General features: G+C 39.3%; 2 protein-coding genes across 2 annotated transcripts in view; one reads left to right on the forward strand and one right to left on the reverse strand.

The window, feature by feature from the left end:
* The window catches only part of UBXN4 (UBX domain protein 4), a 34,504-nt gene extending 26,189 nt beyond the window's left edge, over window positions 1-8,315 (forward strand). Inside the window, exons 10-13 of the mRNA XM_054562586.1 lie at window positions 2,769-2,871; window positions 4,759-4,890; window positions 5,820-6,022; window positions 7,648-8,315. Of these exons, the coding sequence (XP_054418561.1) occupies window positions 2,769-2,871; window positions 4,759-4,890; window positions 5,820-6,022; window positions 7,648-7,786 (577 nt within the window). The 3' untranslated portion in view covers window positions 7,787-8,315. The remainder of the gene's footprint in view (window positions 1-2,768; window positions 2,872-4,758; window positions 4,891-5,819; window positions 6,023-7,647) is intronic.
* Window positions 8,316-21,734: 13,419 nt separating this feature from the next.
* LCT (lactase) overlaps window positions 21,735-27,186 on the reverse strand; it is a 59,679-nt gene continuing 54,227 nt past the window's right edge. The window contains exons 14-17 of the mRNA XM_054562786.1: window positions 24,786-24,920; window positions 23,596-23,819; window positions 22,582-22,809; window positions 21,735-21,955 (exon numbers count right to left, since the gene is read on the reverse strand). Coding sequence (XP_054418761.1) covers window positions 21,735-21,955; window positions 22,582-22,809; window positions 23,596-23,819; window positions 24,786-24,920 — 808 coding nt within the window. The remainder of the gene's footprint in view (window positions 21,956-22,581; window positions 22,810-23,595; window positions 23,820-24,785; window positions 24,921-27,186) is intronic.

The raw sequence follows: 27,186 nt of genomic DNA on the forward strand, positions 1-27,186 counted from the left end.
TTATTTTTTCAAATAAGTTTCCAACTTTTTGTTCTTCCTGTTCTCCTTTCTGGCTCCCCCATGATTTGGATAATGGAATGTCTAAAGTTGTCCCGGAGATTCCTAAGCCTCTCCTCATTTTTTTGAAATCTTGTTTCTCCATTCTGTTCTGGTTGATTGTTTATCTCTTCCTTTTGCTCAAAATTGTTGATTTGAGTCCTGGTTTCCTTCCCTTCAGTGTTGCTTCCCTGTATATTTTTCTTCATCTCAGTTCGCATAGCCTTTACTTTTTCCTCCATTTTGCAACCGTGCTCAACCATTTCTGTGAGCATCCTGATTACCAGTGTTTTGAACTCTGCATCTGATAGGTTGTCTGTCTCCTTGTGCTTAGTTCTGTTTTTGGAGCTTTGATCTGTTCTTTCATTCGGGCCATATTTCTTTGTCTCAGTGTGCCTGTTAGTTTGGAAGGGGTGGAGCCATAGGTTTTCTCTAGGGCAGGGCAACCCAGATTGCTGCGTTGTGACCCTGTATGTAGGGGAGGGGTCAGTGGGAGCAGTGCTGCTTGCTGGGCTCTCCACAGGCTTTCAGTCACTTCTCCCTCTACCCACAAGCAAATTGGGGCCTTCTAGTGCTGATTCCCAGGTGGTGGGTGGGTTTGTGTATGTTCTGGAACCCTTTTGGTCTCTCCAATGAACTCTACTGTGAGGCTAGGAGTTTCTCCTGCTACCGCATCCCCCACAGGTTTATATAGCCAGAGGTTTTGAGGCTTGCTTTTCCCCTGCAGTGGAACCATGAATTGAGCAGTCTGTCTTGCTCCCTAGCTGTTCGTCCTGGTTTATCTGCATGGTTTATCCCCCTGGTCCTCCCTCTGCTCCCTTGCAGTGTGTCCTCTCTGCCCCGGCTGCCTGTCTCTGCCACTCCTTCTGGTCTGGATGAATGTTTCTTCTTTAACTCCTTGGTTGTCAGACATCCATAGAGTTCGATTTTTCTGGCAGGTCTGATTTTTTTTTTTTTAATTATCAATTAATTTTTTGAAAAGGGTACCAAGACCATTCAGTGGGGAAAGAAATGTCTCTTCAACAAACAGTGCTTGGGCAAGTGGATAGCCACATGTAAAAGAATGAATTGGGACCCTTAACTCACACCAAAAAGAAAAAGGAAAACAAAAAAAAAATGCCCAACTTAGAATGGATCATTTACCAAAATATAATAGCTAAAAGTATAAAATCTTAGAACCAAAATAAGAAAATCTTATAATCTTTGAATTTGCAGTGGATTCTTAGGCATGACATCAAAAGTACAAGCAACAAAAGAAAATAGATAAGTTGGACTTCATCAAAATTAAAAAATTTTGTGCTTCAAAAGCACAAAATCTTCAAAAATGGGGGGGGAGGACAAAAAAGGTGAAGGAGATTAAGAAGTACAGACTGCCAGTTATAGAATAAGTCATGGGATATAATGTACACTGTGTTATATAGCATAGGGAACATAGTCAATAATATCATCCTTATTGTGGGTGGTGACATATGGTTACTAGTCTTATTGTAGTGATAATTTCATAAGATATATAAATATCTAATCACTATGTTGTATGTCTGAAATTAATATTGTATGTCAACTATAATTTAAAAAATAAATTTTAACAAAATCAAAATAAAAAGTAAAGTGAAAAGATAACCCACAGAATTGGAGAAAGTATTTGCAAACCATATATATCTAAAGGACTTATATTTAGAATATAAAAAGTTTTATAACTCACAATGAAAAGGAAACAACTCAATTTAAATATGGGGAAAGAATTTGAATAGACATTTCTCCACAGAAGATAGACAGATGGTCATTAAGCACATGAACAGATGCTCAACATCTCCAGTCATTAGGGAATTCAAGTAAAGACCATAATGAGACACTATTTCATACCCTCTAGGATGCCTACATATAAAGAGAGCAACAAGCACTGGCATGGATATGGAGAACTGGGAAACTTTCTGTGTTGTTGAAGGGATTATAAAATGATGCATTGACTTTGGGAAAAACAGTTTGGCATTTCTTCAAGATGTTGAACTTAGAGTTACCATATAATCCAGCAGTTCTACTTTTAAGCATATACCCAAGAGAATTGAAAATACATGTTCGCACAAAAACCTGTACTTGAATGTTTATAGCAGCATTCTTCATAATAGCCAAAATGTGGTACTAACCCAAATAAATATTCATCAACTGAAGAATGGATAAACAAAACATAGTATATCCCATGCAATGTAATATTATTCAGCACTAAAAAAGAAATGATGTACACATGCTACCACATGGGTGAACCTTGTGGTACCTTGTGGAACCTTGAAAACATAATGGTATATGAAAGAAGCCAGTTACCAAAAGTCACACCTTATATGATTCCATTATGTGGAATGCCCAAAGTAGGCAAACCTGTAGATTCAGAAAGTAGATTATGTGGCTACCAGAGTTAGATGAGAGAGGAAGGTTAATAAGTTTGGCGTTTCTTTGGGGGTGATAAACATGTTGTGGGATTAGATACAGTGATGATTGCACAACTCTGACTATATTAAAAACAAGTGAAACTTATGCTTTAAGGAGATGAATTTTATGTTATATGAATTTATAGCTCAGTAAAACTGTCCTTAAAAATACAAACAAAAATATCTGACATTGTTGAAAAAACCTATGTTCATTGAACATTTCCACTTCCACTTTCTCTAACTTTTGATATTGTTTGAGAATATATAGAGGTAAAGATGCTGACTTAAATTTTGTTTTTTTTTTCATAGCACTATTGCAAGAATTCAATTCCGTCTTCCTGATGGTTCTTCCTTTACAAATCAGTTCCCTTCTGATGCTCCTCTAGAAGAGGCAAGGCAGTTTGCTGCACAGGTAAATTTGTCTTGAGTTGTAATAAAGGTAGACGAAGTAAAGTTTATGAAGAAGTAGGAGGAGAAGATTTTTAAACAGAGTTTGAAGAATGTGAATAAATCGTGACTTATCCCCAGGAGAGAGGCACAGGACAACGCTGGGGTGTTACGGAGCGTCCTTTATCTCTTAGAGCCACATGAGAATAGCATATCTGCTTGTCATGCAGAAATAGGAATTTGTTGTTGTACAACAAGCATGGGAAACTTTTTTTTACTGCTTAGTACACTCAACTGGATGAATAAAAATCAAATTATTTTTCAAAGATCTAATCTGAGGGAGTTGTCAGTAAAAAGGATGCAGTATTTCTCAGGCCTTTTCACGTTTTCTGCAAGTTGCTTAGAATACATTTGGGCTGGCCATTTTCCCATCTGCCTGTTGTCCAAGCCTAAAGACCAGTAATCTTTATTTGGCAACAAGTATTTTTCAGGAATTTACTTCCAGAATTGTGGCCTTACTCCAAAATCTGTATGGGTGTGAAATTTGATATCTTAGAAAATAAGATATGAGTAACTTCCAATTTTTATTTTCTGATTGATTGCTTACTCAGAATGGATTCTAGGCATCATATGTTCTGGACTTACTGTATGTACCAGTATTTGCCTTATATCACTTTAATGTTCAAATTAGAGTCCAGATATTTCCACTCGATCTCTCTGCATTTAATCTGCTACCTTATTTCTGGGTACCAAAAAATGATACCTGCTGTCTGCCTTCCTCCATTGGTGAGCTGGGCCGGACAATATAAAAATTGACTTTAAGAACTCTTTTTCCCTAAGCTTTATAGCAGAACCAACCCAGTAGCCACTTTAATTCTTCTTTTGCTTTGGATCCCCACCTGGGGCCTCCCAAGAGGGGGTGCCCCTGGCCTGAATCTTACTGCTTCTGCCACAGGTAAGTGAAGAGGGGGAGCCACATGAGGGGGAAAAAAGATGTTTGATTGCATCAGTCCTGTTAGAACTTCTCTCCAGTAGAATGACCTAATTTCATATTTGTGATGTTCTTACGTTAGAGTGAAAACAATGAGAGGTATATATGCTATGACCTACAGCAAAAAACCAAAAATGTTAATCTTTTTCTTTGGAATCTTTTAGATAAACAGTTGTCTAAGACTTTACAAATATGTGTGACTTAAAATTGTGAGGGTGACTGTGTAATGTCCTGTGTCTGGGATTATATGTATAGTGTGGATTGATTATGGACCATTTATTCTTTGAGAGAAGGGGGCGAAACTCCTGATGTACATGTGAGGGGAAGTGTTCCAGATTTTAAGTAAGGAATACCTATAATCCATACATTCATGGGATATTAATACAAGTTTGTAAAGGATAGTGAAAACCCTCATGGAAAACTGCAGGCATCCATAAAAGATATACCTAATGTTCATTTTTATTCAGTTCACATAATTTTAGGAACTGTATTTTTGTTACATTATAGTCATTATTGAGTAATAAAAGCTTTTATTAAAATTTTTTTAACTTACTGATTTTAGAAAGAAAGGAGAAAGAAAAAAAACATTGATTTGTTGTCCCACTTATTTATGCATTTATGGGTTAATTCTTGCATGTGCCCTGACTAGGATCAAACCCACAATCTTGGTGTATCGGGATAATGCTCTTAACTCTCAGAGCTACCTGGCCAAGGTATAAAAGCTTTTAAATACTATTTGGATTTGACAGCTTTCAGCTACACCAAGTTTTTTATGAATGTTTTTTTGAGTATACATTTAAATGAACTTTTAAAATCAACACAGTTTTAATTAAAGCAGTCATTTTAGATGCATGTAAGTATGTAATATCTTACTATAAAAAGGCACTGTTGTAATGTTTTAAACTTACTGTTATGTTACAGACTGTTGGCAACACTTATGGTAATTTTTCATTAGCAACCATGTTTCCCAGGAGAGAATTTACCAAAGAAGATTATAAAAAGAAATTATTGGATTTGGAACTTGCCCCAAGTGCTTCAGTGGTACTGTTGCCAGTATGTACATATGTCTATATTTTTTTCTGTTCTTACAGTCCTGTTTGTTCTGTTCTTGATTGTTTCTTACAGTTAGAGGGAGGGAAGGTGAAAGGTATATAGTGGATAATTAAAATCCAGTTATCCAAAAATGTTAAATCAATTTATTGTTCCATTATCCTGTGCTTTATGTATCTTTATTGCTAATGAAGCACTAGTTTAATTTTCAACTTTTTTTTGGTCTTTTTAATGGACAAAAAATGACTGGTAGGAGAAGAAAATAATACAGAGCACCTAATCTATAGACTTAGTGGTTTTTATCTGTGCACTACTCTACTATTTACCAAGTTTTTAGAAAACATTTAACATAAAAATCTCATTTTTTAATGTATTAATGCCACCTGATCCTTACAACAATATTTTAATCTCTGAGAGAAAAAGAGGCTCAGAAAGCTTAAATGACTTTGCCAAGGTGCCACCTTATATGCCAGAGCTGGGTTGAGAGCCTGGGTCTTCTTCTGTGTCTGGGGTAGTATAGTTTTCCCTGCTCTAAGCTAGAGCCCTATACCTAAAACAGTTAGCCATCCAAAAATCAGGATTAATTGCATTTACTGAGGTTTGAAAATTTCCCCTTTTTTTTAAATCAAGAAAGTTTTATCAAAGTTACTAATTTTAGTACAGAAGTTCAGTTCTCTTAAAAATTTGTTCATTTTACCAAAAACTACCTTCTGGTTTCTGTGTTGTAATTATGACTTTAAAAAGCAGAGCTCCAGGAGTTCCCAGAAATTTATATATACTTGAAAAATCTCAAGGTTAGTAATTTCACTTCTTGCAGTAAACTACAATTAATAGGACTTTCTTTTTTCAGATAAAAGATTCACCTAGAACCTTGAATGTAACGTGATTGGGCTGGTAGTAGTCTTTATTTGGGTTTATTTCCTAATTTTTAGGCAGGAAGACCAACTACATCTATGGTACATTCTTCCAGTGGAGACTTTTGGACATTGTTGGGGACAGTACTTTACCCATTCCTTGCCATCTGGAGATTGATTAGCAACTTCTTATTTAGCAACCCTCCTCCTGCACAGACCTCAGCAAGAGCGGTATCTTCGGAATCCTCAAACCTTGCATCATCCAGCAATTTAGAAAAAAGGTATCTGTTTGTGTTTTCTCCATTTTCAAAATGTTACTAATGTTCCAAAATGAAAATTTTGTTAAAGATACTTTGCCTTCTTTCTGTATATGGGGGAAAAAAAGCCAATTTCTGAAGATTTACTATATCAGCTCCCCAGGGAACCTCACTTACCTGAATTTTCTCAGCCTTCTAAAACCTACTTCACCTCTGATGGTTTTATTATTTCACTTATTGAAGTCTCTTCATCCTGTAACTGTAAAAACTGATATTTTTTTCCAGGTTTGAATGGCAGTATTTTTTTTTTACTAGCCATGTTAGTGTCTGACAAGATATTTCATTACATTAGTTCCTCAGTTATCTTGCATAATTTCTTTAGAGGGATTGTGCTCTAAAGAATTTTAACCCCAGTGGTTCTTTGATCTGCTGGCTGACTATCTTCTCTTGGTCATTTAGAAAAGGACCAAACTGAGAAAACAACATATTCACTTGAAAATAGTGTATCCTTCAGAGAATTATTTGGCTTAGTCCCTTAAGCAAGAGATTTCCCTTTTATTGCAGACGGTTATGGTTAGAATAGTTAATACTAATTAATTAATAGACAACACTAATGTTATTAGCTCATACCTTTGTTAAGATTTTGCATATTTGACAGTATTTTCCTAGAAGGTGAGATTATACCCCTTTCTAATAATAGCTCAGTTTATTATAATGTATACCTAGTATTGTTAAACACCCTTTTAGGCTGTTAATTGACATAATAACAAATCATCACTCCAATCCTATATGATAAATAATGAAAATTCTTGTCTCTCTGACATCAGTAAGGAGATCCTGGTCTTGTGTCCTGTTGACTTTCTACATAAAGATTTGTGTAAATATTGAAATTGGGCTGACTTAGCTGTTGTCTTATTTCTTTCTTAACTGTTAGGACGGAAGACCAATCTTAGCCATAGTACATTAACTCCAGTGGGGACAGAGGAAAATTCTTCTCTAGTCTTAGAACAGCATTCAAACTAGGCTTTGTTAGTGCTAAGTTTTAGGACTCTTAACTGAGCAGTGGATGGAAGTACTTAATTCTGAATAAGTAAAATATCAGATAGCTTGCTGTGTGGCTTTTTAAAACATTTTTCGAATACGGAAACAGGACTCAGGTTGGGGCAAAGAATGGGATGAATACATATCTGAGAAGCAAAACTTTGTGTTCCACTGTTGGTTTTCCTTTTTTCTTTTTGCTCTCTCTCTCTCCCCCCCTCTAGTTTTTCCCCTCTAGTGTGAGACAATGAGTTATCTTAAATTTCACCCATTTTCAGATGAAGAAGTTCTGTTTATTCTTAATTGTGTAAATAAAATATTGAACATTATAAGAAGGATTAAATATTGTTAATTGACTATTTCTGTAAATAAGGCTATGAATGGAGCTTTGGAAATGGAAAATATGATTTGGCTGGTTTGTTTTGGAGAACAGGTGAAGTTGCCAGAAACCTATGAAGTCTGGTACTGCAGTGGTAGATATAATTATCTTCCATGAACTTTCCTTAAAAAATAGATGCTTATACTAATAGAATTGTAAAAGAAGCAGCTTTGTATTACTGCTGTTTTCATTTTATGTTATCTTTTCTTTTCTCCCTCTTTTGTTATGTCAGGGAACCCGTCAGAAAAAGAGTGCTGGAGAAACGAGGAGAAGACTTTAAAAAGGAGGGGAAGATATATAGATTGAGGACTCAAGATGATGGTGAAGATGAAAACAACACTTGGAATGGAAATTCTACACAACAAATGTAGTGTGACAAGTACATTATGTGCAATAATCATTGTTTCTCTCATGATTTAATTCAACTAAAATTCTTCTGGAGAGAGGTGGGACTACTTTATGTTTTCTAACCAGTCTATAAAGTGTCTCTTTAATTCCTGTTTAGTGGGTTAAAGTTGTTTAACTCGACAAGGCAAAAGATAAAATAAATTCGCTGTTAGGTCCTTGCATATGGTAACTACCTGCTAGAAGCCTAAAGGAATCAAAAGGTCTGCCACAACCTCCTTTATTAGCTTTCTTATTCAGTATTTCATATACCCATTAGCCCTGTGTTCTCAGATGATATGTTTTGTTTAGAGGTATTTTACTCCAGAACACCTAAGTCCACACAAAGTAACTAGTATGTCACTGAGTAATTTGACTCTTGAGTCAGAGCATTTTAACTAGCCAATCAGATGATAATTTATGGGGTTTTTTCCCCTCTTTCCACTCATCAGCTGCAAGCAAAATCTTGTAGTTTTTAATCTTAAACACTGAATAAAAAATTCTTTTCCAAAAAAATCAGAATGATCTTATTTTTGCATTAAGTTTTGTTATCCTAGCATCTTTTTGTTGTACAGGGCTCTGTTGAGGTCATTTGTCTGCACTTTGCATAATGTTATGGTTTTTGTTCTCATTAGATGCAAAAAAAAACAGCTAATAAACATTTAGTCTTCTCGCCTTTATACTGAAGTTTCGCAGTCAACAATCACTTCAAAGACTTGAAGTACTTGTAGCATAGGACAGGAAGAATGGAATAGACATGCCATTTGCTCATTTTGTTATTCTTAAGAACTTTAAAGACATTCTTAATCTGATTTACATGCTACTTTCTCCATATGTTTTTGGTAGTGGAGTCCACTAAACTAATAATGTTTGAAAAAGGGAGTAAGCCTGACAGTTCCTATTTTTAGATGGGAAGATACTACTCTTGAGTGAACATACAGAAGGACTCTATTTTCTAATGGGAGGGAAAATGTTCTCATCAGACTTTGTTTTTCACTTCTGAAGTAACAATTACATTTTAAATGGTAATAGTGATTGTTGGCAAGGAAACAGTGAGACAGACTACACTGGTGGTTGAAGTAAAAGCTGTTTCAAAAACATTATGAGAAACAAGTATTTCATACTCTGATCCCGTAATTTTTCTTAAGGAATGATCATAAATGCATAAAAAGTTTAGGTATAAGTATATTCATTGAGTGTTTTTATTTATTTCACCTAAGAACTAGAAACTAACTGAATGCCTTGTGCAGAAACAACTTCTGATGAGGAGGAATGGTACAATACTAATTTGACAATTCAATTTAATATACTTACTGAGTACCTGTTATATATTGGGGGTGGGGGGAAATCAGGATATGGATCCGTGGGTACAGTATGATCGTAGCTTTTTAAACACATTTTAAATACAGGCACTACTATGCATTAACATAATGTGAAGAAAAAAGAAAACACACCAAACATTAACAGTGATAGGAGTGGTTATACGTGGTTTTAGCACCCTTATGTTTTTTTGCACCCTGATATGCTTTCTCAACTTTCTGCAATGATCATATTACTTCCATAATTTAAAAAGTATGCTTGAAAAAGAAAAACCCAGCAAGAATCCCATTTAAGTTAAGGTTTATCATCTTTAAAAATATAGTGATAAGTGATTTAAAAAGAAACAAACAAAACCTGTCAAATAGGTGTGACCCTACTAATAACTATTACAAATATATCTGCAAAAACTTGGAGTACCTTAAGTCATTTTGCCTTGAAAAAAAAAATCAAATGTTGATCTTAGAAAAATGTATGTAAAAGAATGGTTCACAATCTTTGAGTAGGAGGATTCCCTCCTCACTTTTATATTTTAAAAAATATACATGGTAAGGAAAAACTCAGAACAGTATAGAAGGCTATAAAATGAAAATGAAATCCCCCTCTTTGCATCTTACCTCCCAATTTTATTCCCCAAAAGTAACCTTAGTCTATTAACAGATTCTTTTGTAATCTTCAGAAAATTTTTATGTGTAATAAGCAAATATGTAATCTTTATATTTTAAATAAATGGGATCATATTATATATATTACTCTGCATCTTGCTTTTTACTTATAGTCTTGAAGATCTTTCCCTATCAGTACATAGCTATCTCATCTTATTAATGGCTGTGTAGCATTTTTCTTGGTAAATGTAGCCCTGCTTATTGTCCATTCTCTGGTGCCATTCATTGGTTATTATAGTGTTTTTGCTTTTCTGTTTCAGACATTACTACAATGAATGTCTTTGTGAAGGTATCTTCTTAGGTGTGAAACTATACCTCTAAGTTTGTATAATTTACTGAGTCAAAGGGTGTTTTCAATTTAGATTATAAAAAATGCTACAAGATTTCCTCCTCTTAAGGCTCTGTGAATTTACACCCCCACCACATCCTTGCTAGCATTGTATTATACCTTTTTCTCTTTATCAACATGATAGATAAAAAATTGTCTGCATTTTTTATGTATTGTGTTGATCATGAATGAAGTTGACCATCTTTTAGTATTACTGGTCATTTTGATTTATATTCTGAGAACTTCCTGTTTGTTCTTTGCCAGATTTTATTTTGTGTTTTCTATGCTTTTCTTACTGATTTGTAAGAATTCCATGTATATTAAGAAAATCAGCCCTTTGTCTAGCATATGATGTAAATATTTTCTTCCTGTTTATCATATGAATATATTGATGGTAATTTTTGCCACAGTATTTATGTGGTCATATATATCTGTTTTTCTTTATGGCTTCTGGGTCTTAAGTCTTGTTTATAAATATCTTTCCCACTTCACAAAATAATTTTTAAAAAAATCCCACTTCTGTTCTAGTATTCTCATAGTTTTGTTTTTATACATTTAAGTCTGGTATACAAGGAAGGGCTCTGGCTTCTGTCCCCCTGCCTGTGGCTGACATCCTTAAGATCTAACCTGCTTACCTACCACCATTTATGGAATAATCCATCTTTCCCACTGACTAAGCATGTCACTTTTGTCGTGTATGCTATTCCTGTATGTCTAGGCTTTCTTTTCCTTTGTTGATCTTTCTATTCTTTCCTCTGTCTGCTGCTACCAAACTGTTGGGTTGACCAGAAAGTTCGTTTAGGTTTTTTCCATATGATGGCTCTAATAGTGCTTAGTTGTCTTCAACTTCATTCAAAACAATTTTGTTAGATATATTGTGACAGCTGTTATATCAGTGTGCATTTAAAAAATAATCAAAATTGGTGAATTTTTGTGCAGCCATTTTAATATTGAAGATTGAAGAAAATAACATTTTTGGTATATTATGCTTTATTGCAAGAAAGGTGAAACGTAAAGTGCAACTGAAACGCAAAGATTTGTGCAGTGTTTGGAGAAGGTGCTGTGGCAGATTGAACATGTCAAAAGTGGCTGGTGAAGTTTCTTGGTATTTTTTATATTTTGGCCAAATAATTCTTTGCTGTGGGGCTGCCTTATGCATTGGGAGATGTTTGGCAGCACCCCTGGCCACTACCCACTAAAAGCCAATAGCCAACATACTGAAAATACCCAAATCAATAAAAGTCATTGGTGAAAATGAAAAATGTGTCTTTTGTTTTATGGGAAAAACTGAAGACTTTTTGGCCAACCCAGTATTTTTTAAAACTAGTTTTATAGCGTTTTAATATGCTTCCCCCCTATTTATCCTGACTCTTCTTACAAGTTTATTTAATGTGAAACTTTATATTTTGTCTGTGTTCCCCCCCCAAAAAAGGTTATTGAATTTTTAATAATTTAGGTGTAATTGACAGCTTATAGTACTTAGTCTTTCTACCCAAGAAATATCTTTAATATCAGTTTAAGAACCACTTGCCCCTCACCGCAAACAAATTTTTCCAATCTATTGATGGAGAAAATGTTTGTGTACCACAGTTTCTGACTCCTAGGTTGGGGCCCATGGCAGTGGAACGTTTTCATAGGAATTTTCTGTAGATACAACAATTCGGGTAAGGAATGCTTACAAGAAACAAAATTTCAAGCATGATTACTCTTTTAAAACCAGTTGAAAACTAATTTTTTTCCTCCAAATGTCTTCACTTTTATGTTCCTTATTTTTTATTTTTCATTTACTGTTGACATACAATATTGTTTCAGGAGTACAACATACTTATTAAATATTTATATAACCTATGAAATGATCACCCCAATAAAGTAGTACCCCAACTGACACCATACATAGTTATTACAATATTATTGACTATATTTCCTATGAAGCACTTTATCTCCCTGTGACTATTTTTATAACTACCAATTTTTCATGCTTTTTTTTAATTTAAAAATTAAAAGTTTTTCAATCACAGTTCACATTTAATTTTATTTTGTGTTAGTTTCAGGTGTACAGTGTAGTGATTAGACAATCATATACTTCACAGTGTTCCCCCTGATATTTCCAGTACCCAACTGGCACCATACATAAATATTACAATATTATTGACTATATCTCCTATGTTATACTTTACATAACTTGGCAATTTGTTCTTACTCTGTTGATTGTATTCACTCATCCCCCAAACCTCCCTCTTACCTGCTGACCATCATTTGTTCTCTGTATCAGAATTTGTTTCTGTTTTGTTTATATTTTTTTTAGGTTCCACATATAAATAAAATAATTTGGTATTTGTCATACTCTGTGCATCTATATTGTTGCAGATGCCAAGATAGCATTTTTTTATATGGCTGAGTCGTGTTCCATTGTGTATATGTACCACCTCTCTGTTCATTTGTTTATCAGTGGACATTTAGGTTGCTTCCGGATCTTGGCTTTGTAAATAATGCAGCAGTGAATATAGAGGTGTATGTATCTTTTCAAATTAATGTTTTTGAATTTCTTCAGATAAATACCCAGGAGTGGAATTGCTGGGTCATATGATAGTTCTATTTTTTAATTTTCGAGGATCCTCCATATTGTTTTCTGTAGCGGCTAGAAAACAGTTGACAATCCCACCAACACTGCGTAAGTGTTTCCTTTTCTCCATGTCCTCGCCAGTACCTGTTGGTTGATTTATTGATGATAGCCATTCTGGTAAGTGTGAGTGGGTATCTTGTAGTTTTGACTTACATTTTTCTGATTAGTGATGCTGAACATCTTTTCATATGTCTGTTGGCCATCTCTATGTCCTCTTTGGAGAAATGTCTATTCAGGTCCTTTGCCTGTTTCCTAATTGAAATGTTTGTTTTACTGATAACTGAGTTGTCTCAATTCTTTATATACTGTTTTGTATATTAACACCTTATCAGATGTAGCATTGGCAAATTTCTTCTTCCATTCTGTGTTTTTTTGTTTTGTTGATCTTTTTCTTTGCAGAAACTTTTTTAGTTTGCTGTAGTCTCATTTGTTTGTTTTTTCTTTTGTTTCCCTTGCCTGAGGAGACATACCGCCCCCCAAAAAATATTGCTAACAGCGATGTCAAAGACTTTACTGCCAAATTTTCTTCTAGGAGTTTTAGGGTTTCATGGTCTTCATTTAAATCTTTAATCCATTCAGGGTTTATTCTTGTGTATGGTGTAATTAGTAGTCTAGTTTCTTTTTTCTTTTTGCACATATCTGTCTAGTGTTCCCAACACTATTTATGAAGAGACTATCTTTCCCCTATTGTTTATTCTTGTCAGCTTTGTCATAGATTAATTGACCATATAGGCATGGGCTTATGAGCTGTTCTGTTCCATGATCTCTATGTCTTTTTATGCCAGTACTATGCTTAATTTTGATTACTATAGCCCTCTACTATAGTATGGTTTGATACTGGGTAGTGTGATACCTCTAATTTTGTTGTACTTTTTCAAGATTGCTTTGGCTATTTGGGGTTTTTTTTTTTTGTGGTTCCATATAAATTTTAGGGTTATTTGTTCTCATTCTGTTAACAGTGCCATTAGTGTTTTGATAGAGAGTGCACTGAATCTGTAGATTGCTTTGGGTATTATGGACATTTGGCTTTACCTGTGAGATTTTTAAAAGAATAATCGACTTATAATTTCATACCAGTGTGATCAGAGGAAATGCTTGATATGATTCAGTCTTAAGTTTATTGAGACTTGTTTTTGGCCTAGCAGGTAGTCTGTCTTGGAAAATGATCCATGTGTACTTGAAAAGAATGTATATTCTGTTACTTTAGCATCAAATACTCTAAAAATATTAATGAAATTCATGTGGCCTAATATGTCATTTAAGGTCACCATTTCCTTGCTGATTTTCTGTCTGGAATATCTAACTGCTGATGACAATGGGGTGCTTAAGTCCCCTACTCTAATTGTATTACTGTTAATCTCTCCCTTCCTGTCCATCAATATTTGCTTTATATATTTAGGTGCTCCTACATTGGGTGCGTAAATGTTTATAACAGTCATATCCTCTTGTTGGATTAATCCCTTTATCATTATAAAATGACCTGTCTTGTTACAGCTTTTGTTTTACAGTTTATTTTATCTGACATAAATATTTCTGTTCCACCTGTTTTTCTGCTTTCAGCCTGTGTGTGTCTTGGACCTGAAGTGGGTCTCTCGTAGGCAGCATATGTATGGGTTTTGTTTTTTTATTCAGGCTCATTATATCTTTTAATATATTTTTTGATATAGAATAAAAACCTTTATTACATGAGCTAAGATAGGAGGAGGAAGGATTTATTTGCCTTTCCTGCACTTGATTTTCCTCAGTTAGAACCCCAGCTCCTTGCCCTCTAGCACATACCTGTCTGGCCACATGGGCCTGGTCTTGGAGTAATGCATGCGAGAAGCTTTTCTGCTGGAACTGCTCCTCCAGAAGTCAGCTGGTTGTGGCATTCTTTTTCCTTTATCATATATTTTTTAAAAGTTTCTATGATCGTTTTTTGTTTACAGTCTTTTCCTTCTCAGGAATCAGCTTGGCACCCTTCTTGCAGCCTAGGGGCAGTTCTTAGGGGGACTAAAAACTGTCAGCATAGTGTGCTGTCAGTGAGCGTGACTCAGTTCTTTTTCTGGGGTCTGGGTGTGGACCAGTTCATTGTTGAACACATTGTAGACAACATCAATAATCTTTGTATTGCACATGCAGCACTCTGAGCCCCAGGAGAAGTTGCCCACCTCCAGCCTCAAGGTGCGGTATGTCTTGTTGCCTCCCTGCACATGGACTGCCTCAGTGTTGGCAGCAGGGTGTCCCAGCTCATATTTTCACTTCTCTTGGGGCTTTCTCTTACCCCTGGTCTTGCAGTGCTTGTGCCAGTTGTCCCAAGAGATGCCTATGGCTTGGCACTGCTGGAAAGAGCCATGTTATGTCTTTAATTGGAGCATTTATTCCATTTACATTTAAAGTAATTATTGATAGATATGTAGTAATTGCCATTTTATTAATAAAGTTAATAGTATTTTATGATTGTTTTTGTAGTTCTCTGTTCCTTACTCTCTTACTCTCCTAATATTGATAACTTTCTACAACCCTGTGTTTGGATTCCATTTCCTTTAGTTTTTCTCTTGTAGATCTTTGGTTTGTGGCTACCATGTGTTTCATAGATACAAGCTGTGTTTATAATAGTCTACTTTAAGTTGATAGTTGCGTAAGTTCCAACATATTCTAAAATCACTCACCCCTCACTACTTAAATGTTTTTCTTATTATGTTTTACTTTGTGTGGTGTATATTTGTTAATTGTTGTGATGACGCATTATCTTCCTACTTTTGTCTTTTAACCTTTGTAGCTTTATAGTCAGTCCTCTGCTTTTATAAGGTGTTGGCCTAGTCAGTGAGAATGTCTTCTTTCATATATTTTCTTATTCATACTTTGGATCTTTTTTTTTTTTTTCCTAAAGAAGTTCCTTTAACTTTTCTCATAGTACTGGTTTAGTGATGATGAGCTCCTTTCAGGGTGGTTTTTTTTGTTTTTTGTTTTGCATTTTTCTATTTTTTTTTAATTTTATCATTTATGCTCTTTTAACTTTTTCTTGCTTTATCTTTCTATTTATCTCTCTTTTGATTCTAAATAGTAGCCTGGCTGGGTAAGGTAATCTTGGCTGTAGGCCTTTGATTTTCATCACTTTGAATATTTCAGGCCACTTCCTCTGGCCTGCAAATTTTCAGCTGAGAAATTAGCTGACAGTCTTATGGAGCACCTTTGTACATAGTTAACTACTATTGTCTTGCTCCTTTTAAGATTCTTTCTGTCTTTAACTGGTGGCATTTTAATTATGATGTGTCTTGGTGTGGGTCTCTGGGTTCATCTTTTTTTAAAAAGTGATTTTATTTATTTTTAGAAAGAGGGGAAGGAAAGGGGGGGATAGAGAGAGAGAAACATCAATATGAGAGAGAAACTGACCAGTTGCCTTTCATGTGTGTCTTGACCTTGGAGAGACCCCAAAATCCAGGGATGTGCCTAGACCTGGAATTGAACCAGTGACCTTTTGCTTCTGCAGGATGGTGCCCAACCAACTGAACCTCACCACTCAGGGCCTCTGGGTTCATCTTGTTTTGCACTCTTTGGACTTGTATGTCTATTTCCTTTACCAGGTTAGGGTAGTTTTTGGTCATTATTTCTTCAAGAGATTTCTTCAGTCCCTTGTTCTCTATTCTTCCTGTGATATGCCCATAATGCAAATATTGGTATGCTGGATGTTATCCCAGAGGTCTCTTAATCTATCCTTATTTTTTAAAATTCCTTTTTTTCTTTTTGCTGTTTTGATTGGATGTTTTCAACTACCTTGTCTTCCAGAATTGATCCTCTACTTCCTCTCATTTGCTATTAATTTCCTCTAATGTATTCTTTGTTTCAGTTATTGTATTATTTATTCACTTCTGACTTCATATTTTCTGTTTCTTTGTTGAAGTTCTGAGTGTGTTTGTTTCTCCCCTGAAGTTCATTGAGCATCCTTAATAACCAGTTTTTTGTTTGTTTTTTTTAACTTTGCATCTGGTAGATTGCTTGCCTCCATTTCATTTAGTTCTTTCTCTGGAGTTTTGTCCTGTTTTTTCATTTAGAATATGAAAATATTCTCCTTTTGGCTGACTACCTGTATTTGTTTCTTTGTATTGCATAGAGCTGCTATATCTCCTGGTCTTGGTTGAGTGGCCTCATGTAATAGGTGTCCTGTAGGACCCATTGGTGCAGTCTCCCTGATCCCTTGAGCCATTTGCTCTATGGGTGTCTCTTGTTTTGGGTTTTGTGTGCCTTTCTGTTGTAGTTGAGCCTTGATTACTGTTGGCACATTAGTGGATGGGGCTGACCCTCAGGCTGACTGGCTGTGACTACAGCAGATGAGCTGTTATGTGAAGGCAGACACCACAGAGCAGGTGCCAATCAAATCTGCCCTTCAGGTGTGTCGTTTATGGAGCTTGTTGGGTGCTACTCTGGTGTGGTCTGAAGCCAGCCACAACGCGTGTTGGTTCTGGGGCCTCTTGGGAGGGACTGCAGGGCAGGCCAAGGTGAACTGCCACTTGTGCTGGGCTTGGGGCTGCTTATTGGAAGCTGTGTTCAAGGCCAAGACTGTGTTACGCTTGGGACCACCTGACAGGAATTAAATTGCAAATTGAGACCAGTGGTTGCTTGTGCTGGGCTTGGGGCCACTTAGCAAGAGCTACAAGGCACACAGGGGCCAGCCGCTGTTTAGGGTTTGTGGACCCTTGAGAGATTTTGGGAAAGTCCACAGTGTGAACTGAGGTGGGCTGCTTGTGTGGAAAAGCCACTGGAAGAGACTTGGTCAGGTGAGTGAATTGGGTGGGGTGAACCATGTTAGCCTGATTTGGGGAGCACAGATTTGGCGCGTCTCTGAGCCTGCTGGCTGGGTGAGAGGAACACTCAACAAAAGAACAATGGAGCCTGCCAGAACTTGCATCCTAGGAGAGCTGTCCTGACCCCATGCCCCTTTAGCTCTTTCTCTGAAGTTAGTCAGTTTAGTTAATCTCATATGTACCTGGCACTTTATGAGCTGCTGACCCTGCACTGGAGCCCAGATCAAGTAAGTTTGTGTGCAGGTAAGTCTCTCCAGGCCCATTCCCCTCCCAAAAGGACCACTTGGGTCTCCAGCAGCCTTCTACCTTGCTAGGACACGGTACTCACTGGTTGTCACAGCCAGATGTTATAGGGACTACTCTCCCTAGATTAGCTGGATTGGGGAGACCTGTGTGGGGCTAGGACCCATCACTCCTCAGGGAGACTTCCACAATGAAGATATCCCTCTGGATTCTCAGTCACCATGCAATTGGTATGGAACCTGCCTGTTCCACATCTCCCCACCTCCTATCAGTCTCCACGATGTGGCTTCGTTATAGCATTAGTTGCAGGACTTGTGTTCAGCGAATCTTCAGGTGGTTCACCAGGTTGATTGTTCTATAGTTACTTTTTTTTTTTTTTGGCATCACCCTCTGTAACTTTTATTTACACTGTGACCTGTTCATTTTTTTAAAGTATATTTTATTGATTATGCTGTTACAGTTGTCCCAATTTTTCCTCCTTTGCTCCCATCTACCCAGTACCCACTTCCCTCCTAAGTTCATGTCCATAGGTCGTATGTGTAAGTTCTTTGGCTTCTCCTACACTATTCTTAACATCCCCGTCTATTTTGTACCTACTATTTATGCTTCTTAATCCCTGTACCCCGTATTCTTCCCCTTCCCCCTCCCCCTGATAATCCTCCAGATGATCTCCATATCTATGAATCTGTTCCTGTTCTAGTTTGCTGTGTGTTTTTTTTTGTTTTGTTTTAGATTCCATTGTTGATAGTTGTGAGTTTGTTGTCATTTTAATGTTCATAGTTTTGATCTTTTTCTTATATAAGTCCCTTTAACATTTACTATAATAAGGGCTTGGTGATGATGAACTCCTTTAGTTTTAGCTTGTCTGGGAAGCACTTTATCTGCACTTCCATTCTAAATGATAGCTTTTCTGGATAGAGTAATCCAGGTTATAGGTCCTTGCTTTTCATCCCTTTGAATACTTTGTGCCAGCAAAGTTTCTTTTGAGATATAAGCTGGTAGTCTTATGGGAACTCCTTTGTAGGTAACTAACTGCTTTTCTCTTGCTGCTTTTAAGATTCTTTAACCTTTGGGATTTTAATTATGACGTGCCTTCGTGTGGTCCTCTTTGGGTCCAACTTGTTCGGGACTCTGTACTTTCTGGACTTGTATGTCTATTTCCTTCACCAAATTGGGGATATTTTCTTTCTTTATTTTTTCAAATAAGTTTTCAATTTCTTGCTCTTCCTCCTCTCCTGGCATCCTTATGACTTGAATGTTGGCATTTCTGGAGATGTCTCAGAGTCATCTTATTCTCTCCTTGTTTTGCTTTGTTTTTTGAATTTTTGTTTCTTGTTTCTTCATTCTATTCTCGTTGGCTTGTTTATGTCTTCCTTATGTTTTCAGTTGTTGATTTGAACCCCAGCTTCCTTCCCTTCACTGTTGGTTCCCTGTGGATTTTTCTTTATTTCACTTAGTGTAGCCTTCTCTCCTTCCCTTATGCTTCTGCCATACTCAGAGAGTTGTCTGAAAATCCTGATAACCAGTCTTTTGAACCCTGCATCTGACAGATTGGCTCTCTCCATTTTACTTAGTTCTTTTTCTGAGGTTTTGTTACGTTCTTTCATTTGGGTCATATTTCTTTGTCTCCTCAATTTGGCAGCCTCCCTGTGTTTATTTCTGTGTATTAGGTAGACCTGCTTTGACTCCCTGTTGTTGCATACCTGTTAAGTTGAATGGGGCAGAGCCTTAGGTATGTGTCAGGGCGAGGCAACCTGCTTCACTACTTTGTGGCTTGGTATGTTGGGGAGAGGTCGGAGAAGGGACAGTGCTGCTGCCTGGCTGCTGGAGGCTTGCTTGGCATTCGCCCATTTCCACTCATTTCATCCAGTTCCCCTATGCCACTGGTGCCCCTCTAGCTGTTGCCCTGGTGTTGGTTCCCAGAGTGGGTGGGTTTGTATATGTTCTAAGACTGCACGGGCCCTTTAAATGGACTCTCCTGAGAAACCCGCAGTTTCTTCCACCACCTCAACCCCCACTGGTTTTTCTAGCCAGAAGTTATGAGGCTTTATTTCCCTGGCACTGGAACCCTGGGCTGTGTTGTCTGGCCTGTGGCTGGGATCTCTCACTCCCCAGGTATCTTTCCCAATCTATCTACCACACGCAAATGTGGGACTGCCTGTTCCACTGGATGCCTCCTCGCTGCTGCCACACTGCATCCTCTCCACCCTGGCTCCCCCACTCCGCCCCTCCTACCCATCTAGATGAATATGGCTTCTTTAAATTCTTGGTTGTTGGGCTCCCATACAGTTCAGTTTTCTGGCAATTCTGGTTTTTGTTTTGAGGTTAGTTGTGATCCCTCTTAACAGTTGCGCAAGGAGGTGAAGTGTGTCTATGTACCCCTCCATCTTGCCTGGAAGTATATAATTTAGTTACAATTTTTATGTGGCCATGGGAGGAGGCAAGCCCAGCATTTACCTTCTCTACCATCTTGACAAGAAGTCCTGAAAATTACTTTAAAAAATTTTTTTTAATTTATTGATTTTAGAGAGAGGAAGGGGAGAGAGAAACATTGATGTGTTGTTCCACTTATTTATTGCACTCACTGGTTGCTTCTTGTATGTGCCCTGACTGGAAATCAAACCCTCAACCTTGGCACATTGAGACGATGCTCTAACCATGTAAGCTCCTCGGCTAGGGCCTACTCTTTATTAAAAAAAAAAAAAAAAAAAAAATTCGCACAGACATCTAGAATGGATATATAGACCAAATAAGTTGTTACGTGTTCCTCAGTGAGACTGTCATATCAGCACATTCAAGGTGACTTGATAAAACCACAGCTTTCTGTGCTCCCACCACTACTTGGATGTTCTATAAATAAACACACAAAAGGGGGCAGGTGTGCTTTCTGTGCCCTGTCTCCAAAATGTGCTTACTAGGGACAATGAGGCATGGCCCTTTGACCTCAAGACGCTGATAGTAGGGTAATTTTCAATTCCAGTGAAATGTGGTCATAGTGGGTATTTACAAGCAAAGTCAAAGTAGTGTCTGCCTGGGGGAATTCAGGGCAGCTTTCTCCATGAGGGAAATAACATACTTGAGCTGAAACTTAAAGCATTTTCAGAAGAAAGGGCATACTAGGTAGAAGTAATAGTATTTGCAAAGACACAAAGAAGAGTGGGATAGTCAAGAGCTTTGATGCAGTTTAGATTGAGAGGAACAAGGGAAACAGGCTAAGTAAACCCAGGTGAGATCACATGGGCCTTGAAGGCCATAATTGGGTCCTTAAAACTCTGCCTACACATGGCAGAGGCAGGAAGGACGTAAAAGGTGGCAGTGGTTGGAATAAAGGATTCGCAGGTCATCTCTTTGTTATGGTTCTCTGTCCCAGGGAATATATATAAAAAGCAAAAAGCATTGGTCTGGTGGGAAAGCTTAGACACCCCAAATGGCTTGTGTGACTTTGTAACTTATGTGGAACCTACTTTCTCAGGGAGAATCACTCAAGATAGGACACAGTTCACGCTACCATTTTTATTTTCTGAGAAACACAAGGTATGAGGCTGGGAGGGAGCTGGAAAAGAGGGCAGGAGATGACTTTGCAGTCCATGTACGCAATGGCCTTCATTTAGCCGAAAAAGGATTGCTATGGTTTTTACTCCTGTTTCTATCTTTAAAATTTCTTAAACTTGAAACTGCCCAGTTAAGTGGCTCACAGAACAACAGAAGAGTTCAGTACCTGCACATTTCCACAAGAGCCAGTTGCAAGGTCTTCTAATGCCCAAATGAATTCCTGCTACTGGGGCAAGATGCAGATACTTTCATCTTAATTAGGGACCTGAAATCCTTTAAGATTAGTCTCTAACACTACAGAAAGCCTTTCTGAAGAAGTCTGGTATGGAGAGAATATAAAATGCTAAGAAGCTTTGTGGGTGGCAAAAGTATACAAAGAAACCTGGCTTATTTTGCAGAACTGAATGAGGTGGCAACTTGTGATCAGAATGGAGAAATGGGGCTCAATTCCTGTTGGTTTGGTTGTGTTTTCCCTTGCTTGGAGCGCTTGCAGTACTTGTACAACAGCAATGCCACACCACAAACTCCAAGGAGCACAAGAGAAAAGAGTGTGTACAGAGCTGTCTGGGCCTCTGATGCACCCAGTGCTAGCCCCAGGAACCGAACTTCCTCTTCTCTCCTGGGGCTGATGGTGGGTCCAGCATCTAGGAGAGGACAACAGAGGGCAGTTTACACACTAGTGCAATGTGGTTATGGGACTTGTGTAAACCTATATAGTAGGCCCAAGCCAGATCCTCAGACTATAGAAGTTCTATACAGGCACTCAGAGTGAGAGCATCGCTAAGATACACATCCTTTCACTGAGTTATGAGCCTTTGAATGAAGTTAAGTAGTTTTACTTCTTAAACATCTCTCAGCAGTTAGAGTCAAATCTAAATTGGATAACTGTCTCTTACATTTGTATAGTAGTTTATATTTTTTCAGTCATTCAACAAATATTGAGCATCTTACATTATGCCAGTCACTGTGTTTTCATTTGTTATATTTGATCCTCACATTGGCCCAGAACGTTTGCCTGGTTTCTTTAACGTCACACAGCAGGTTAGTGCTTGGGCTGGGACAAGACTCTAGACTTGCTGTTCACAGTTTCTAGGTATAACATGAGTTAGTTCTGTTCCATCCTAAGAACACTGAAAGAAAACAATATTTGTTGAATGAATGAGGGAATGGAGAGGCTGAGAGGAGGGTAATAAACTAGAAGAAATCACTGAAAAAGGCTTCTGTCATCCCTCACCCTCTGGCTTTAGTCTATCCCAGAGCTACATCTCACCTTGTGGCTGGAGACAAGGGTGTGGGCCAGCTGCCGGGTCAGGGAAGCCATTGCACCGGGTTATAGAGGCGTAGAACTTGGCTGACGCTTTGGGAATCCTTGGCAGAGAAGGGTCAGTATAGTTCACAAAATGTAGACCAAACCTCTCCGAGAAGCCTGTGGCCCACTCAAAGTTGTCTATCACACTCCAAACAGTGTATCCGCGAAGGTCCACCTTATCCTGCACAGCTGTCCAAACAAAGGCCCCGGTGTGAGCTTCCCTCATAAGACCTCTTTCCGCCAGGCCTGTCCCCTAGTTCCCACCTGCAGGTCAAAGGGAGCTTTTCTTTTTAGCTTTTTGTGGAAGCTGCCCATCTGCTGGAGGCAGTATTTGTTACCTGGTCCTCTGTGGATGGAGCTGTGGATGGGGCATTTTTCTAGTAAGGCCCAGCCCTGAATGGAGTCAGAAACATGGGTAGGCTCGTGCTCCTCTTTACAGAAAAAAAAAAAAGCCCCTTGGAAAAGATTTTACCTGGAATAGGGTTTTCTAATCATTCATCTTCGCTGCTCCATTGCTCATTCTCTTTTTAAATTTTTCTTACTCTCTTTTACCAGCATTACTGTTTCCTTGTCATAGTCTCATCCCAAGCTTTGCTGAGCTGAGGAGCTTAAACTTTTGCTTGGGGAACAAAAGACCCTGCAGACACCAGCCCCACCCCGCCCTTTCCTCCTGGCCCTTGCCCAGACTGTCCTCAGGAGGGCGCCGCAGTGCAGGGTCATGGGACGTCAGTGGGAATCAAGGAGAGCAAAGGGCTGAGGCCAGGAACTCAGGTCTAGCTGTAATGGACAACTGGATTTGCCTGCTGAGCTTTCATTTAGGAAGGAGAAAACTCAGAGAACAGCTAAACCCAACAGGAGTCAGGTGCCTCATCTCTCTTAAGAGGGTGTGTGGATTCAATGCCACCCGAAATGCAGACGTTAGCACATATTTGCACAGTGAAGGGTGCACCGGGAGGAAGGGTAGGTCTGTCATACCTTTGAGTGCCTCGTTGATGTAGCTGCGGAGGTAATAGATCCTTGCAGTATCGTTGAGGCTTTCTTCTCCCCGTTGGGACACTCCATTCTCTGTTACGTAAATTGGGGGGTTGTTGTACTCCTCCTTTAGCCAGTTCAGAATCCTCCTGAAGCCAAACGGTGTCATCTTCAGCCAGGAGGAGCCAGAGTCAGGCCAGGAGGGGTCTGCGATGAAGGCAACTCCCCTACCAGTTCAAACACAAGATTAGGTCTTGTTTTGTAAATTCCTAAAGGCCCTTTACACTAAAGACAACAGGATTTATAGTAGGACAAACATGAGGTTTTGTCTAGACTTGAGAGTGATAAGCAAACCCAGAATAGTCAAATGCCTAACATTCTCTTTTCCTAAGTTCTAGTTGCACTACTCAATGCTGGAGTAACTGGACAAGTCACTTAAGCATTCTGTTCTATTAGCTTTCCACACGTACAGTGGCATAGTCTTACTCATGGACCCAGCCCTCCACAGGCTCTGTGCTGACACACCTCACGCTGGATGTGAAAGGGCTCTGGGTTTCCTTGGCCACAGTCTCCAGCGAGATGTGAGCTTTATGTCTTCAGAGGACGGGCTTCCCTGAGTCCCCAGTGTCTGGGCAGTGCCACAGGCACCAACTTATTTGTGTGATGACAGGGAGCAGTAGGCTGGGACCTGCTGCAAGTGCCCAAGACCCTGGCGCTCTCTACAGTGATAGATGAGAGAGGGCAACAGCTTGTGCCAAAGGAGCCCCTGCTGGGGGAGGCACAGAAGCTCAAACGTCTGGAGAGTCATGCATCTCAAATAAAGATGCGTTATTTAGATAAGGAATAAAAAGCCCTTGTTGTTATTTTAACTGAAATACAGCTGATAAGTAAAACAAATTTGACAAAAAAGGAAAAGGGAAGAAAAAGATGTATCTCAAAAACATTTTTTAAAAACTCAGAGCATGTCCGTCGCAATGGGAAGCATCTTAGAATCCCCAGCCTGTATTGCTGTCGCACTCATGGGGTTTGAGGAGATGTCTCAGGAGATGGGGCTCATCTTACAAGCCCCAGGACGTACGGCATCAGGAGGCAGTTTTCTGAGGCCGTGCAGGCCTCGAAATAAGGGGTGGGCAAAGAGGCAACTTACTGTCTTTTCCAAAGGTTGCTCCAGGTGGTCCTGCTGGCCATCTTACCTGTCTGCATCAAAGGACGAGATCCCAGAGTCATAGTCGAGATTGTAGGCCAGGACAGTGGTGTAGTGATTGAACCCAAAGAAGTCATAGGTGCCATTGATCCTCCTCTTCTCACTGTCTGTGAACTCCGGGAGCCTGGGTGGAAGGAGCCATTACCGGTATGGGGGTTCAGAGAGGGTCCTGTTTTGGAAGGAGAATGTCCCAGGGCAGGGTTGGGCAGCGCTGTAAGCTAAGGGTGACTAAGGTGCAGCTGGCCAGGAGCAAGGAGAGGCCCTTTCAGCTCTTGCTGAAAAGTACCTGAGGCTCCTCCTAAAAGCCCACAAACCTCACTTCCCTCTGTTGTTACAAGACCCTCTCTTTTCCTGTTGGCAAAATGAAACTACAAGTTACTCTTTTATAAACCTCTCCTTCTGGGACACCCCCCCCCACTCCCCCACACACAGTTTTATTTCCTTCAAAAATTAACATGTAACATCTGGTATTTACCATCTGTGATAGATTTTTAAATCAAAAACACGTCTGAGATACATATCTTAAGACTCAGCCTACAATATTAAAGCTCAGGCTATAATATCTTTTATAATTTATGCTTCCATAATCTGCCCTTTGTAAGTTACTCTGCTTTGTTGTGGTTTGTTTAGGTTTGCCTCTTTTTTCCAAAGTTTATCCTTATTAGTAGGGGAAATATTTTTACAAATTTGTTGAACTTTTGAGATTTGAACTTTTCTGCTCACATGATTTCACTGTACTTTTTAAAAACATTTGCTAGAGCATTTTTCATGTACTCTGAGACTTTCCTATAAAATTGGATTAATGTACACTTGTGTACAGCACTTACAGCTTCCTCTCAGCCAAATGTGACCACATGTGCCTTCTGACAAGGGGACCCTGGTGCTGCTAGTTTAGGGTTCCTAGCGATTGCCCCTGCTTCGGCATCTGACACCTTCAACCTGAACTTCCTGCTGCCATTAACATGAGGGATCGAAACCTTCCCTCCTGAAGTTTCTCAAACTGCTGGGAGAACAGTAGAGCCCAGTGCTGTCACGCCCGTCACTCCCCTGCTCAGGAGCCAGCAGTGGCTCCTCATGGCCCATGGCATCAAAGCCGAGCCCCTCTACCTGGCCTCCAGGCCCTTTGTCACATGGCCTTGGCCCCTGCCGTCAGCTGCTCGTGCCCCACTCATTCCTTACTGCTAGGCCATTGCTCACGCGCTTCCCCTTGGCTGGAATGCCCTCTGTTCTCCCAAAAGCTATTCACTGTCAAGGCCCAGTGCAGCTGATGTCCTGCCTTGTCATGAAGTCGCCTGGGTCTACCTGGCCCACCCTGGAATGATGAGGGCTACTGGCCACCCAGCTGGCAGTGTGTTGGCAACTTGAGGAGACAGATTTGGAAGCTTTTCTTTACATGGACTCTGCTGGGCCAGGCCGGGCCCTGATCTGACCTGGGCACTCAGCAAAGTCGTGTCAATGGACTGGAATGCACTTGCTTGTGGGAGACCAGAGTCGGCCGATCACACCTGCAGGCACAGCCTGCTCAGCAGGACTTGGCCCCACCAGGTCAAGCTGTGTGCTGTCAGGGCGGGGGATGGATTATTTCATTCTTACAGCTGGGCTGTATGGGATAGTTTGAGGGGAAGACTCAAAGGGCTTTTGAGCTATGTACATGAGCTACCTTGGAGCTTGTGGATATGTTTCCATAAGGCCACGTCATTCCCTCCTCACCCACATACCATACCTCCAATCCCAGCTGGGTGACTCAAACCCTGTGTGGGCTCTGGAATCAGACAGCCTGGTTTTATATCCCAGCTCCATCATTTCATAGCTGGGTGATTTTGCTCTAATATTTGTGCCTCATCATTAGATAGGAATAGAAGGACAAGTAGAAGATGGATACAAGTTAGCTATTGTTCATACTGTTATTACTTCCTTAACAAGAACACTGGTGAGCCAGGAAGTAGAGTGGCTTTGTGCAAACCAGTGCCACCTGCTGGCCAAATGACAGAAAGCATCCTCTGGCTATCACCCACTGTGATCCACATTCACTCATAGGGGATGGATGGGATGGGATGGCATATGCTGGGGCACTTGCCCTTGGAGTGAGGTAGTGGGTTGGTAATTGGGTGCCCTGGAGATAGATTTCTTGGCTGTTCTGAAGAACAGTAAAATAATAGCAACTGTTCTTTGTCAAGCACAGAGCAGTGGCAGGTCCTGGGCTAAGAGCTTCACATGCCCGATCATGTTTAATCTCCCCAGTGAGCAAGGAAGCTCAGAGATACGGTAACTTGCCTCTAACACATCTCTCTGACCCCAGCAGCTGCTCTCACCACTGTGCTGTCCACCCAGGAGCCTCAGTTCAAACCCACAGACCAGACTCCCCCAACCCTCCCCTGGCTGAGTGTGTG

Source organism: Pteronotus mesoamericanus, unplaced genomic scaffold (genome assembly GCF_021234165.1).
Source record: "Pteronotus mesoamericanus isolate MK-2021 breed Mesoamerican mustached bat unplaced genomic scaffold, CSHL_Meso_final scaffold_651, whole genome shotgun sequence".
Taxonomy (NCBI): domain Eukaryota; kingdom Metazoa; phylum Chordata; class Mammalia; order Chiroptera; family Mormoopidae; genus Pteronotus; species Pteronotus mesoamericanus.